This window comes from Sceloporus undulatus, chromosome 6 (assembly GCF_019175285.1).
Source record: "Sceloporus undulatus isolate JIND9_A2432 ecotype Alabama chromosome 6, SceUnd_v1.1, whole genome shotgun sequence".
NCBI lineage: Eukaryota > Metazoa > Chordata > Lepidosauria > Squamata > Phrynosomatidae > Sceloporus > Sceloporus undulatus.
In genome coordinates this window covers 30,437,771-30,454,154 of record NC_056527.1, presented here as the reverse complement: position 1 = coordinate 30,454,154, position 16,384 = coordinate 30,437,771, and the positions used below count along the sequence as shown (strand labels likewise).

The following is a 16,384-nucleotide window of genomic DNA, read 5'->3' as shown; positions in this document are numbered from 1 at the left end:
TTGACTCACTCTCTAATATGATAATATATGGTGTGTTCACAAATCTATATCCCATATCTATGGCATTTCTTAACACTTCCTTTATTTTATTTAAGACTGGGACAGAGAGAAGTTACTTGAAGCTTGGATGACTAATCCAGAGAATTGCTGCCAACGTTCAGGGGTTCAAATGCCAACTCCTCCTCCAAGTGGATATAATGCTTGGGACACACTTCCTTCACCAAGAACCCCTCGGACTACTCGCTCTTCTATCACCTCCCCAGATGAAATTAGTCTCACACCAGGAGATATTGAAACAACTGTGGTATGTTTAATTCTAAAGATAAAACGTTGCCAGTGTATTTTTTCCTTCTGAAGAACTAATGTTAAGGAGAAATTAACTGGAAATTCTAAAGAAATTGCACTTGCATTTCTGGGTTGGAAAAAACATTACTCATTTTGCAGTATAGTTTTTACCATATAGTTGGTATATTCTTTAAAACAACCAAAGAATCAGGATCTGGTTTGCTTGATATGTAAACCTACTCATTCTTAAAATTTAGTATTTTACTATTCATTAAATGGGACAGAATAACCCTTTGCCTTGTTATTGTTAACTGCCATCAAGTCAATTTGGACCTATGGTGACCCTATGAATAAGAAAAAAGTACTCTGTCATAAACCACCCTTCTTGGGTCTTGTCAACTCAGGGCCTTGACTTCCTTGGTTAAGTCTATCCATCTGGAATGTGTCTTCCTCTTTTTCTATTGCCTTATACTTTGCTGAACATTATCGTCTTTTCTAATGAGTCTTGTCTACTCTTGGTATGGCCAAAGTACAAAGTCATCTTGGATTCTAGGGAAACTTCAGGATTTATTTGCTCTAGGAACCATTTGTTGGTGTTTTTAACTGGCCATGGTATCCATAGAATTCTCCTCCAGCCCACATTTTAAATGAATGAGTTTTCTTCCTATCGGCTTCCTTCACTGTTCAGCTTTCACAGCCATACATAGTAATGGGGAATATTATAGCGTGAACAATCCTAACTTTAGCATTCAGTGATATATTGTTGTACTTCATTCAGGATCTTGTCGAGTTTTTTCATAACTGCCCTACGAAGTTGTAGTTGTCTTCTGTTTTCTTGACCACAGTCTCCATTCTGATTAATTATTGAGCCTGTGTATGGAAAATCTTTAACTGTTTCAATGATTTCATCACCAACTTTAAAGTTAGGTATGTCATCTTTGGTCGTTATTTTTGTTTTCTTAATGTTCAACTGTAAAGCTAACTTCATAGTTCCTTCCTTTACTTTCTTCAATAATCATACCAAGTCTTTGCTATGATCTGCTAGGAGTATGGTGTCATCTGCATATCTTAAATTGTCGACGTTCCTTCTTCCAATTTTCCTGACTCCTTCCTCCAAGTCTAATCCCGCTTTATGTATGATACATTCAGTATACAATTTAAACAGAATGATAAAATACGGCTTTGCCTGACCCCCTTGTCAATTGCAAATCATTCTGTTTCTCCATATTCTGTCCTAACAGTAGCCTCTTGTTCTGAATATAAGTTATGCATCAAGACAATCAAATACTGTGGAACACCCATTTGTTTAAGAATGATCCATAGTTTTTTCACAGTCTACACAAGCAAAGAATTTGCTACAAGCTATAAATCACAGCTGGTTTTCTTTTGAAATTTTTTGATGTGTCCCATTATCCAAAGTATGTTTGGACCTTTCCTGAACCCAGCTTTTACCTGCTGATTTATATTTTTCAGTGAATTGGGAATGTGATCTGCCTACATGGTGAAACAACATTACACTCATTGTGTTGTGAGAAGTTCTATTCTACTTTGTCCAAAATAAGGTTGTTGTCACTTATCATTTGCCACCTTTGGCATTACATTCCAGCTTCTCCTTCACCACTCTGTTCTCTTGATCAAAATTAGTTTGGTGTCCTTATTTTGTTGAAAAGTATCATTGGATGACTGTCTTTATGTTGTCCAAAAACACAGACATCCAATGATATTTTTCAAATTTCTGTAACACTGGATTTCTGCACACTGGATTTTGTTCTTTCTTTGGGTGGAACTAAGAGTGAGATGGTTGAGAGGTGACACTTTGTGTGAGAGATGTAAGTTATAAATTACTGTATTTTCTGGCGTATAAGACTACTTTTTAACCCAGGAAAATCTTCTCAAGAGTCAGGGGTCGTCTTATATGCTGGGTGTCATCTTATAGGGCAGGTGCTGAAACTTCCGAGCTGGACTGGAAAATCTGCAGTTGCCACATGTGTAACTGAAGGGCAGAGCAAGGTGCAGGCGTCTGGGATGCCCAGGGTATAGAAAAAAGAGCCGTGTTTGCAATACCACTCTTATAGTCTTGGAGACAAGGAGGGCTGGGCAGGCAGGGAGAGCTGACCAATCCAAGCAGCCTTTGTATACAACAAGTTTTCCTGCTAAGTATCTGCATGTCATAAGCATTTGAATTAAAATTACCATATTGAAATCAAATTTGATGTTTTTTAAATTTTTATTTGGTGTGCTTTGGAAGAGGGGTAGTCTTATACGGCGAGTATATCCCAAACTCTATATTTTAACTGGAAAAGTTAGGGGTCGTCTTACATGCCCAGTCATCTTATACGCTGGAAAATACGGTATGATGTATTTTATAATGGAATTTATATATCATCATATAAAATGTTAGAAGTTAAAATCTAGAATTTTCTTTGGACTTACTTGCTTCCAACTGTACTTAAATATTTTAATATTTAAATACAGTACTGTACAATATCTTGCTTCCTGACTGTAGTTAAATTCTTCTTTCCCTGCTTTCTGCCTTCCTATCCCCCCTGCTTTTGAGGTGGAAACAACATTCTCGTTGTCCGTACTTTAAAGATCAACTTACTAGTGTTCCAATACATTATAAAGAACCTATGTGGGCTTGTTTGCACCACTAAGATCAGCACAAACTGAGTATAGGAAAGTTCATTATAATCAGAAAAGTTATTTTGGAAAACAGTCTGTGTAATAATGTGCAACTTTAACATGGTAAGATTTGGGCTCAATGATCAAAGTAATTCCTTGGGGGGAAATTGTAACTATATTGTAAAATTTGCTTTGTTGTCAAGGTAAAATCTTTGTTTCCTTGACTTCATATTAATTATGTAAAAGATGCATCACAACAGTATTTCATTCTGAGTTTTATTTTACAGCAGACATTTTCTGCATTGTTACTGCTAATATAAGAGGCTGCACCAAGCCTACTGAAGTGGAAGCAGTAAGCTTTTAAATTTGCCTTGATTTCTTGGATAAACTCTGTGGATGAAACATAACAATTATAAATTTCATGAAGGGTGGTTAGGAGCTATCTTTCATCTGAGGAAGATATAGAGCTGAATTCAGTTCTGCAGTTTGCATCATAGGAGGATTGCAATTGAAATTTACAAGTCTCTGCTCAATTTACTCATTGTTCTGAAATTATATCTGTTGTTGAGCAGGTCTAGCATATTTTTGCTAGGTGAGTGCAAGTGTAGGATGTCTTAGTTTATTTTGCTGGTTACTAATAAGATGTTGTTGCTGTTATCCTCCCAGCTTTGTATTACTCATCAGCACACCAATCATTACAAGCAGAATTACTCTCAAATTGTAGAAGATCACCTACCACTAATCTTGCCATGGCTTCTGTCCTAAAAAAGTCAAACTCCTTCAGTTTCATCATTTACAGCAGGCCTCAGCCTCAGTTTTACGAGAGTAGATTGAACTATTTAGTGTTATGGGGAAAGTGTATGCAGGCATAGGCAAGCAAACAAACATAATACAATGAGTTATAACTGGTGCCTGGAAATTGATTTTTCCTTACTCTGTCTTCTGTTTTTCAACCTTGCCTCCACTCCAGACATGTTTTAATCCCTTAAATCCAGCCTTATTTATTTATTAAACATTCTTACCTTGCCACATAAGAAATATTGCGTCAGGGAATAATCAGTAAAAGAAATGTTAAACAAAAATAAGATAATCCATACACACCAAGATGATGGCTGAAGGTAATGGTTGTTTAAATTTTACACATCTAAAAGACACCAGAGCCTAGCAATTTTCAACTATCCCAAAGCATGAAACCAACTTCATTTGTGAGGGTAGTGGAGACAAACTCTGATGAGGTGGACAAAGGAGTGTGTGAGACCTGCAAGACTGTGGGGTGGGAGCTGGAGCTGCCCAAAACAATGAGGAGCAGTAGCACAAGGGTATGAAGAGAGATGGCAAAGTAGAGAGTAATTTCCTTCACTAACACTAATTTATTTTTATTTCTGTCATTAAAATGAAGTGTGATAGGGCAACACTGACAAAAATATTGCCTGGGCTTACTTTCCTTGTCCTATCTGGAAATTCTGGAGAAAAATCTTTGGTGTGAATGTCAGTCCTCATGTACACATGAAGACCAGACAACATGGACTATTAAAGATGTTGTTGCGTTTAAAATGCAGAGTTTTACAAAACAAGTAGTAACTGCTGTGAAATCAGAATGCTCAACCAGTCCTTCCTTTGAAACTGGAATATTGTATGTTTTGAAGAGAAGTTTTGCTGGCACCATTGGAGGATTGTTGTTCGCTGTTAGCTGCCTCAAGTGAATCTGGACTCATGGAGACCCTGTGCATGAAACAACTCCAAGACCCTCTGTCCTCACCCTCTCTGTTCAGAACCTGAAGGCTCAAGCCTGTGTCCTCCCTGATTGAGTCAATCCATCTAGCATGCAGGCTTCTTCTCTTTCTGCTGCCTTCCAACTTTCCTTTCTGCTGCCTTCCACCTTTACAGGCATCATCGAAACAGCATATAACCTGCCAATGGCTTACAATCTAAAAGTCATAAAATATAATCTGTACAAAATTAAGCAAGTTATGCAGTTAAAATACAAACTGTAAAAACAACTAATATATATAATCAAATTTAAAATTATAAAGCAATATTAAAATACAGTTCCAAATGCTTTAGAGAACAAGAAAGTCTTTAAGAAAGTCTTTAAGTCAGATTTAAAACTAGCAAGAGAAGAGGTAGTGCACAGATGTTCAGGGAGGCACTTCCAGGAGTATGGTGCAGCAAGTGAAAAAGGACGAAGCCAAGGAAGAAGAAACCTTGCTTGACCCCTTTTCAGACGGAGAATTATTCTGTTTCTCCATATTCTGTTCTGATGGACGCCTCTTGTCCTGAGTACAAGTTACACTTCAGGACTGTCAAATGTAGTTGCACTCTCATGTATTTAAGAGCATTCTGTAGCTTTTTGTAATCTATGTAGTCAATAAAGCACATGTAGATTTTCTTTTGGAATTCCCTGGTATGCTTCATTATCCAACGTATGTTTGCAATGTGCACCTTCCTTTCCTGAATTAAGCTTGCACCTCAGGGATTTTTCACTCCACATATGGTAGGAATCTTTCCTGTAGAATTTTAAGCATGGCTTTGCTTGCATGGAAAATTGGTGTGATGGTTCTGTAATTACTACAGTGTTGTGTCTCCTTTTTGGGGGGGAGGGGGATGTATATTGATTGCTTCCACTCTGTGGAACTGCTTTTTTTCCATATTTGTTGACAGATTTTATATAAAACTAAGCTTGATTCTGTCTCTGCGGGTTGTAGTAGATCTGTTCTTAGTGATTTGTTCTTTTCTTTAGCTTTGAGTGTGGCTTTCACTTCACTTTCCAAAATTTGGGGTTCATCTTCATATGTTTTTTCTTCCCATTGCCATTCATTTTTTCACATTTTATATACTGTAGCTCTTTTGTTTATGTTTTCCAACTTTTTTTTCTCAGTAAAAAGAAAATTTGGAAGAAATTGGAAAGTTCAATATTGGAACCCAAATTGAAAAGCACTTTATTGGAGGAACTTAAAAAACATTATATATAACTTGATTTTTCATAACATGATCATATTTATTCAGAATACAATTTCAAGCTGAACTTAGTTTTTAAATTTTATTTTTTTGTTACAAATGCAACTACATGTTTCTGAACAGTAAGAAACATTCAGTCTATAAGGAATCTCTACGTTTTGCCTATTTGTGGAACAGGCAAAAGAAAAGCCAATAAAAAACAGAGGAAACTATCAACATTGGTAAAATGGAGAAAATTATTTTGTCTCCACTCATTCCCTGTAGTGTCAAGCAGACAAAACACACTCATTCCCAACTGGGAAGAAGAAACCAAGACTAGGTATTGTGATGATCAGATATTGTACATAGTCTAACATAAAAGTCTTACTCTAACTTGGTTTTTAGAAATTGGGGGGATAATAAATACGTTAACACTTTATCTTAAACATACTATTCATCATTGCAGAAGTTAACTATTCCACAATTCCTTCCTTCTTATTTTTTTCAAAGGGGAATGGGCTTTAGGGGGAAAAGGAGAAAAAGGTGTGGTTTTTGCCCAGATTTTTCTGGGCTTTTCCCCCAGCCCTTCATATCTCTAGGAATGCTCCACTGTTGCAGCTGTTCTGCTGGCTGGGCAACCAAATCGTCCCATCCTCTCTCACATAATAAAACAACATAAATTACTGTAACTTAATGTAAAAACAGAAACAAAATTCAGACTTGAGAATATTAAAGTTCAGCTGATCCAAAAAGCTGGAGCCAAATTGTTAACCAGAGCTGGCTTCAGGCAGCACACAACTCCCTTGTTTCAACCAACTCCTTGGCTGCCAGTCTGTTTCAGAGCACAATTCAAAGTGCTGGTCATGACACAAAGCCCTATATGGCTCAGATCCTGTTTATCTATAAGACCATATTTCACTTTATGACTCTGCTTATGTTTTGATACCTTATGGGGAAGCCTTTCTCTCTGTTCCACCACTGTCACCGGTTGGACTAGTGGAAACAATGGAAATGACATTCTTGGTGGCCATTCCCAGGCTCTGGAACTCCCCTATGGCAAGCTAGGATCTTTCTGTTTTGGCAGGCATTTGAAGACAGATTGTTTAGGGGGAAATGACCTTTAATGTGCTGTTTTGTTATATTTGTTGTTCCCATTTTTAATGGTTTATTCTTAACTGCTTTGAATTGTATTGACAGTTGAGTTACATTTTCACTTTTAGCCAATGACATTTTTTTAGCTGGATCTTTTTTCACTATTGTAAGCCACTTTGAATCTCAGACTGAAGAAAAGGTGGGGTTATTATTACTATTATTATTGTTGATGATGATGTTATTCAGAAATAACGAGGATAAATTATTCACATGATGTAGTAAGCTATCAGGGTCAGTCTAGGAAGACCTCAATTAATATCTCCTTTTTGACCACGAAGCTTGCTGAGTGGACCTTGGCCAGTTTGTACCTTTCACTTTATTTCACCTTACAGTGTTGTTTAGTTAGGTTGAGATGGAACCATGTTATTATGCCCTGATCTCCATGGAGGAATTCCGCAATGTAAAAGAAATAAATAAGAAATGAAACATCCAATTGATGTTTTATGGCCTAACTAAACTGTTGCCTAGATCACAAGAGTTCATTTTATGGCATGCAAAAATAATTTTTCTTGCCTATTTCTTTTCCTTATCTGCAGTGTGAGATCTGTATGTGTAGTATTTCTGTATTTGAAGACCCAGTGGATATGTCTTGTGGACATGAGTTTTGCAGAGCGTGTTGGGAAGCGTAAGTATGCATTTTGGCATTTTTACAAAAATTATTTATGATTTTCACTTGAGAATAAGTTTTATTTACTATTTCTACATGAAAGAAAATTATTACAGACAGTAAAGTACTGGCCTTTTAAAAATATTGGTTAATGGGGAAACTATAATCTCTTGGACTCTGGTCCAGATGCTGATTTTTTTCCATTTTAAATGCTTGTTTCCATACAAATAAGAAAATTCCTAAAACCAAAGCGTAAAGATTTTGAGCAAACATTCTTTTTTCTGCGCTGGCATAATGCTAATATTAATAGGGACTTTCAGGAAAGCAACTGTAGTAGCTTCGGAAAATATAGAACTATAAAAGAGACTGTATTTGCTATAGGACTTTGCCTCAAAGCATCACTTTCTGAGACTTTCTGAGAGTGGTAGTCGAGTGTGGAACAGTTCTGGTTTTAAAAGAGGATAATCAGTAGAATACAGCATCATATAAAGTGTCTCAGGTGAGAGGATTAGGTGAAAATCTAGAAATAATGCTAATTTTAAGTCATAAACAACTACAGATCATCCTTTCATGCTATCTATTCAATCTTCAAACTACAGTGGTACCCCGGGATACGAATTACCCAGCTTACGAATTTTTCGGGATACGAAAAAATCCCATAGGGATTTATTGTTTCGGCTTACGAAGGTTTTTTCGGGTTACGAAAAAACCTCGGCGCTATTTCGCCACCGGAGGGCAGCAGAGAGCTATTTTTTTCCATTAGCGCCTATGGCAATTCAGGTTACGAAGGTTTTTCGGGTTACGAAATTAGCCGCGGAACGAATTAATTTCGTAACCCGAGGTACCACTGTAATTTGAAAGCCTCAGCTCATTTGGACCTAGGAGCACCTTTTGAAAGTCATCAGAGGCACCACCAAAAATAGCTGCTATGGGTGATATGAATAGTTACATATCATTGCTTTGGGTCAAGCAGTCACAGAGGATAACTAATTTACCAAACAAACTGAGTAATGGGCATATGTTGGGTCTAAGGTCCAAAACACACTGAAGAAATAATCCAGGTTGAGGCCACTTTAACTGCCCTGTCTCAGTGCTAGGGAATCTGACACCAGAGCTCTCTGACAGAGAAGGCTAAAAATCTCACAAAACTACAGTTCCCTGAATTCTGAAGATTGAGCCAGGGCAGTTTAAGTGAACTGGTACTGGATTATTTCTGCAGTGTGTGAACCATAGTTTCAAATACCAAACCACATGTTGATCTCACAAATCACAACAAAATACCCATTTCAGAGAAGGAAAAGTGGAAATTCACAAATATTTCTTCACTGATAGAATTTATGCACAACTTGATATAATAATATCTCTAAAATATAAGTGTAACACAGTATTTTTAAAATATATTTATTTTCTACTTTATATCTACAGTTTAACCTATTTACACTATTGAAAGTAGTAAAAAAAACCACCTTACTGTTGACCTTGTGTTGGTCAAGGGAAGGTTTTAGAGACAGAATCATTGATTTTGGTATGATTCATGGATAAGTAGATGTTCAGGAAAGCAGCCAACTGCTGATAACAAATTCCAAATAAACAAGAGAACACCACACAGGATTTGTGGAGTTAAGGCAAGTCTTGAACGGCAGATTTACAAGCAAAAGGCTGAATAAACAAAAAAGTCCATGGTCAGTCCAGGTGCAAGCCAAAAGGTCAAACAAAGAGCTTAGTCAAGCAGTCCAAGGTCAAGGGATTCAGCAAAGCAGAATGGTCCAAAGATCCAAGCTGAGAAGTCAAACACAGTGGCTAGGAACAAGGTGGTTTTGCAAGGGAAATCAGACGGCCTTCCCAGGCTTTTATCATCAGCTCTCATGGGTGCAGCTATTCCTTAATTATTTGACGTTTTTTACAAAGCCTCCAAGACCTCTGGAGGCATGCCAGAGGCAGTTCCAGAAGGCTTTTTGCCTGGAGTCTGGCCTCCTGGTTATTTTCTGGGGCCACAGTCTCTGCAGGTGCTCTCAGGGTATAGCTAGGGCCAGGCTCAAGGTCAAGCTCAGAGTCTTCTCCTGAGTCCTTAGCCTGGCTGACATAATCTCTGAAAGAGCTGCCAAGACAGGGTGTGTGTGTTTGTGTATGAAAGAAGTGATTCCCCATCTCAATCGGGTGTTAAAACCTTCCCTCCCCATCCTTCTCCTCTGGATCTCTCTGACCACCAAAACCCAGTTTCCCTCCACTTTCATTCTCTTCTTAATCTGATGTAAAACCTTCTCCTCCAACACCAGGGAAGTGGTGTTTGGTGGTCAGGAGATATCCAGAAAGGAAGAAAGAGAGCAGGAAAGGGTTTTTCTTTTTGCTTTGTCCTCTACATCCATTCTTACATGCCCCTAAGTTTTACCCTCTACTGTCATGCCCAGCCTAGCTGAAGGTAGGTACATTCTCCTCCTCCTCGATGCCCACAGTTTCAGAAGGCTCTTGTGCCTGGAGACTGAGCTCCTGGTTATCTTCTGAGATTTGTTTGTTATCCTCACCTTTGTTAAAGGCACAAGACTGAGTCTGAAACCTTTTGCTTATGTTTTTTGTTAATTACAGCATATCATTTTATCCAAACGGTGCTTAATATTACCCTGTAACTTTGTTTTGTTTGAAATAAGTTAGCTTGAACTTGAAACTTAATTTTTGCTCTCTAGTTTTGATGGCATTTAATATTTCCTTTTCGATCTTGATACATATATTTGACAGATTTTTGAATATGAAAATTCAAGAGGGTGAAGCCCACAATATTTTTTGCCCAGCATATGATTGCTTCCAGCTTGTTCCAGTAGAGATAATAGAAAGTGTGGTTTCTAAGGAGATGGATAAACGTTATCTACAGTTTGACATTAAGGTAAACTGTCAGATTGCCAGCATGTGGCTAAAGCATCTGTCTGAACCGATTGCTCTAATTCCAGCTTTAAAAACTGTTTCAGAAAGGCAAACCAAAAACTGTTTTAATAAATTTGAATTTCTTATCTGAAGTAACTAGTAGTGACTGTTGTACCCGAATTCAAATCTGCTATGGTTGATCATATGAAGAGGTTTCTATAAAAACAATCAATTTGAAATATTTTCAACTCAACTCTTCTGATGCTTTAACCATGTTGCTTCTTGGGACAATGGATGGTGAATGATGTATTTCTCTAGTTAAATGTTCATCCAGAATTGAGAGGCATTGCTCTCCAATAGCTCATGCATTTCCCCTAATCATAGACTATTGTAACTTTGCATCGCAGAATTAGGCCTCGGCAGTTATTGCACAGGTGAGCCTTACTGTGTACTGTATTCCATTTTTATACAAAAATCTAGTAATGTTTCAAATACTAAATGTAACATTTAGTATTGCTTAGATTTTTGACAGAGTTTTATGTGTTGCTATAGCAAATTACTAAAATTGTCTACTTGATATGCAATCAATCCTTTTTATAGCTATTGTAGCTCCTACACTTCTTTTAAACTGCAGAGATTTTACATTATCAAACTAAGTTTTGTGTCAGTTAGAAAGCTCAAATTCTAAATGGTAACTGATTTGCCTATCCTTTCTTTGTTTTCAGGCCTTTGTTGAAAATAATCCGTCTATTAAATGGTGTCCTACACCAGGCTGTGAAAGAGCGGTTAGGCTGACAAGACAAGGGTCTAATACAACAGGTTCAGAAGCCCTGAGCTTCCCATTACTAAGGGCTCCTGCTGTGGATTGTGGGAAAGGGCATCTCTTTTGCTGGTTGGTACTACTTCTTTGTACTTAGCTTTAAATGATTGCTGCTCAGAATAATTGCTATGCCATACAGTACAGTAATTAACATTTTGCCTATAAATAGTTCCTTGTACACACACTAAATTCTACAGTTAGCTCTCCATATTCACTGGGATTAGGGGTGCAGGACCACCATGAAAGTGGCAAAAGCATGAATAAAAAAACACTATTTTTTACCTGAGAGAACACCTCTCTAGGAATCTCTAAATCTTCCAGTGCAACTCTGTGGTCAACATCTGCCAAAAGCTGACCATAGAATTGTGCTGGAGGACCTACAAATGCCTAGATAAGTGTTTTCTCTTGGAATGTCTAAGTCCTCCAGAGTGACCCTATGGTCAACTTCTGGCAGAGTTGCACTGGAGCACTTAGAGAGAACATATTAATCAAATCTGTGAATAACCAAATCCATATTTGGTTTTCTATTTTCTGGCTCCTATAGATAATAAAATGGTTGACTATCACTTTTTGTTTTTAAATTAAGCATTTCATAAAAGTATAGATAGTTTGTAGAATTGTGGGGTAATAAAATAGTATAGAAAAAAATAAATGTCGCGGGCTCAATTTCTGGATTCTCAGACTTTTTTAAAAAGTGAGAAAGTATGGTTTATAGCAGGCGTTGGCAACGCCCCGGCCGGCCCATATGTGGCCCTGCGAGAGATGGCAGGACCGGCCCCTAGTCCGTCCTGCCGCCGCCGCCGCACATCATCCTCCTCTGGGCTCCAAGCTCCCCTGGCCCTTTAAGTGCAGCGGTGAGGAGGAGGACGAGGCCTGGCTTCATCCTCCTCCTCGCCGCCGCCCTTAAAGGCCAAGGGCAGTTGGAGGCCAGAGGCCTCCAGGCTGCCCCGGCCCCTTCCTCCGGGTCGACGGGGTGAGGAGGATGACAGCAAGCCTGTCCTCCTCCCCCTGCTGCTTAACGGTCAGGGCAGCTTGGAAGCCAAGAAGCCTCCAGGCTGCCCCTGGCCCTAAGAGCAGCGGCAGCAAGGAGGACGAGGCATGGCTTCATCTTACTCCTCCCCGCTGTTCTTAAGGGCAGGGCAGCCTGGACCTCTGGCTTCCAGCTGCCCCTGGCCATTTAAGAAACCATGGAGAGGAGGAGAACACAGCCCTGGATCCTGCCCCCCCGCCAAGAGGCCCAAGGAAGCTTTCCATGGAGAGGCTTCCGCCCCTCGGGCTCCCAGGGCGGGCCTGGGGCGCCCTGGCTGGAGCCCAGGGGTGGGGGCAAGGAAAGCCTTTCCATGGAGAGTGCTCCATGACCCTCTCAGGCTCCCAGGGTGGCCTGGGCCCCTGGCTGGAGCCCAGGGGGGCAAGGAAGCCTTTCCATGGAGAGGCTTCCTTTCCTCTGGGCTCCGAGGTCCTGCTCCTCTTCCTCTCTTTTCCCTTGTCCTCTGCGTCCTCTCCTCTTCCCTTCGTGTTCCTCTTCCTTTCCCTCTGTTCTTTCTCGTCTTCTTTCGTCTTCGTTCGCTTCCCCTCTTGGCGTCACTCCCTTCCTGCCCCTATCTCTCGACTTCTCCCCCTCTTATAATCCATCTCTATCTTCTTCTTCTCCCTCTTTCCTCCTCTTCTCTCTCTCTTCCTCCTCTTCTTACCCTCTTCTTCTCCTTCCTCTTACTTGTCTTCTTCCTCCTCTTCTTCTTCTCTTCCTCCTCCTCTCTTTCTCTCTTCCTCTCTCTCTTCCTCCTCTTTTTCCCCTCTTCCTCCTCTTCTTTTCCAGAGGGAGGCCTGGGCCCACAAAGGCCGAAAAGGGCCCGCGGAAGCGGCCTGCCGCCTCCGTGGGCTCCCCCCAGGGCCTTGCGGCCCCAGGCCTTTCCCTCCGGAGGGAGGCCTGGGCCGCACAGGCAGAGAAGGGGGCCGCAAAAGCGTCCTGCCACTCCAGCCTCTCTCTGGAGGGAGGCCTGGGGCTGCAAGGGCCAAGAAGGGGCCCACGGAAAAGGCCGCCGCCTCCTGGTGCTCTCCACGGCCCTTGGAGCCATTTCGGCCAAAGCAAGGGCTGGGACGGGTGCCCAAGCCCTCCCTTTGGCTCCTCCCTTCGGCCGAAAGGGCCCTTGGAGCCCATTCAGCCAAGGGAAGGACTGAGGAGAGAGGGCGGGCACACACCTCCTCCGCCCGCGGGGCTTGTCGGTGGAAGCTCACTCTCTGGCACGCGGCCCACCCCGAGGGTGGAAGCTCCAACCCCCGGCTTGGCCCCCGTTGTCTGAGGAGACAGTCAACCGGCCCCGGCTCAAAAAGGTTGCCTACCCCTGGTTATAGCATACTGCCTACTTGCTTCTAAAATGTACAATTTTTACCAGTTTTACTGGTATAAATGATGTGAGCCTAAAGTGGAGCACACTTAAAATGCTGCATCTGGCCCTGCTTTTTGTTAGTAGCTGAACCATATTTCCTTTGTACAGTTTTTTTTTTGGGGGGGGGGGGTTGTGTAGAACAGAAAGTCCTCCACACATGAATTTGAAAATGTACCTTTGATCTCCTCACCTCCTTTTGCGGGAACATAAGATATGACTGGGAGAAAGAAGACATATCCAGAGGTACCCATATTGGCCCATACAGCAAAAATACCAGTAACATCCAAAATCCAACAAACAGCAGTACCTTTATTGAGTCGACCAAAAATGTACAAAAACATCACACACTTTCAAGCACACTGGCCTCTTCTCAGGTGTGTTATCATAGGATCAAAGGTGTTTTAAAATCAACAGGAAAAGAAAAAAGATGACGTAGTCTTTAATATTATGGGTCATTGGCAATCTACTGAGCCTAATTGTACATAGACCTGAATTTCAGGCAAGAGACAAATTCATTTTCACTCTGTGTGTTGTATGGCTTCTGGTACTAGGAGAAAATGTGAGTGGAAGCTCCATATTAGAGGGAAGTAATCAAGAGAAGAGAGATGTGGCTTTGGGCCTTTTTTCTATGTGTAACATGACAGAATGCTGTATTTTTTTCTTTGTAAACTTTCCTTATGTTTCTGACACTTTGTCTAATTAGCAGGAGATGTTGATTATACTATTTTGTTTAATGTAACTCTCCTTCCCAGAAGGTTTTTAAAAGATTCTCATCATTGAGCTAAGAAAAATTGCTGCTTTTTCTTTAATTCAGCAGCTCTTCATGAAGCTGTATTTCTGGTGGTAAATTGAGTGGTTTTACCTTTGTATATGGGATGTGAAGCAGATGTATGAAGCTTTTTTGCTGGTTTTTCACAAAAAAATGTGACCAATCTGGAAAATCGCATTGACACATCTCACCCAGGCACCATCTGGAACAGTGTAACTTCTGCTTCAGTAAATCTGACTATTTTCTCCTACTACATAATAATATGGAAGAATATAAAGAACTCACGGGCTGCTCTTAGCAAAATTCAATTCATTCCTGTGCTAAGGCATCAATTTCAGTTAAAACAAACAGGGACAGTAACTGTTTGTGAAATATTGTGGCATTCTTGATCAGTCAGTCCTGTATTAGTAAGTGAATTTTTATCTTTTACAGAAGATCTTTTCCCTCCAACTATGAAAGATTGTATCCGATGTTTTATACGCGACAGAGCAGTAGCCCAATACGGTTTTGAATGTTATTCTAATGTGTAATCTCAGACCCTTTAAAAGATCTCGATCACTGTCTAGCTTGACACTTAGCAGCAATAAAGATAAATAATAAAATAAATAAAATTAAAACTTTTATTTATATCCTGCTTTTTGTTACCACAATCCATGCGCTACAACCTTTAAAAATACAACAATAATACAATTTCCGCCCCCACTTAAAAAAGATTAAACAATTCTATTCAATAAAATTACAGACAATAAAATATAAAAACAATGATACAATAATAGAATAATGGTGGGCAGAATCTCACTTATATATGTCTGTGGGGGGATCTTTACAATGGTCAGGTTCTATCCTTGAAGCCTGCCGGAAGGGTCCGTCTGACAGCTTTCTTGATGCTCTACTAGGTTGGTAATTGATGGATCTCATCTGGCAGGCCATTCCATAAGGTGGGAGCGATTGCGGAAAAGAGACACTCTTGGTATTTTAGCACATGCGTCCTGTCAGATATGAAATGTTCACCCTGCCATAGGGAGACCAAATTAAGAGACATCTGTCTGGCTGTTGTCATTTGTCTTGGCCGGTCATAGATCTGCGCTTTTTCTTTCTAATGTCTCTGCTTGAGTTGGCCTGTGGAAATCTGTTTTAGGGACAGAAGAATAGTTGTACTCATCATGAATTTTGTTAGTTACGTTTTAGAATACTTAAAATATGTTCTTTTTTCTGAATTTTGGAAAGAGAATGACTGTTCTTTATTTCTTGGGTATGATTTAAAGTTCTTCTCTTTGAAGTCATATACTTAGACATGTTTGCAGGACCAATAACTGACATTATTATACATTAAATATGCTTACTGAACTTTACTTTCCGCTTGCATTTCTGCATGATAACAGTTTGTATTCCTTAATCGGAGTTTTTTTTAAATGGGAATTAGTTACATCTTATTTAAAGTGCTGGTATCAAATTTTGCAGGAGTGTCTGGGTGAAGCACACGCACCTTGTGATTGTGAAACTGGAAAAACTGGCTACAGAAAATAACGGAAATGAAACCGGAAGAGCGTAAGATGGTCATTATGTTCTTTTAAAAGTAGTTTATGGAAATGATTGTGGTTTATTTGTATATAAGTTGTCATGTATAATAAAGACAATAATAATAGTACTTTTAATTTATTATCCCACCTACTGCTATTAAGAGGCAACAGATTCCATCTCTGATCTTGGAAGCTAAGTAGGGTTAGCTATGTTAGTACTTGGGATGGAGAACACCAACATGTGTAGGGAATATTTCAGAGGAAAGAACTGGCAAAACCAGCTCTGAGTATTCCTTGCCTAAGCAACCCTATGAAAATATCATGGGGTTGTCATAAGTCAACAGGTGACTTGAAGGCTTCATAAACACCCAGGAGGAATACTTTAGCAGGGTGATTTCCAGAGGCAAGAGCCTGATGTTTAAAGATGAA

At 39.8% G+C, this 16,384-nt stretch overlaps 1 protein-coding gene across 1 annotated transcript in view; it reads right to left on the bottom strand.

Annotated features, from left to right (window-relative positions):
- The window catches only part of ANKIB1 (ankyrin repeat and IBR domain containing 1), a 99,676-nt gene that overhangs the window by 25,846 nt on the left and 57,446 nt on the right, over positions 1-16,384 (bottom strand). The window contains exon 7 of the mRNA XM_042472055.1: positions 9,563-9,701. Within this exon, the coding sequence (XP_042327989.1) occupies positions 9,563-9,701 (139 nt within the window). The remainder of the gene's footprint in view (positions 1-9,562; positions 9,702-16,384) is intronic.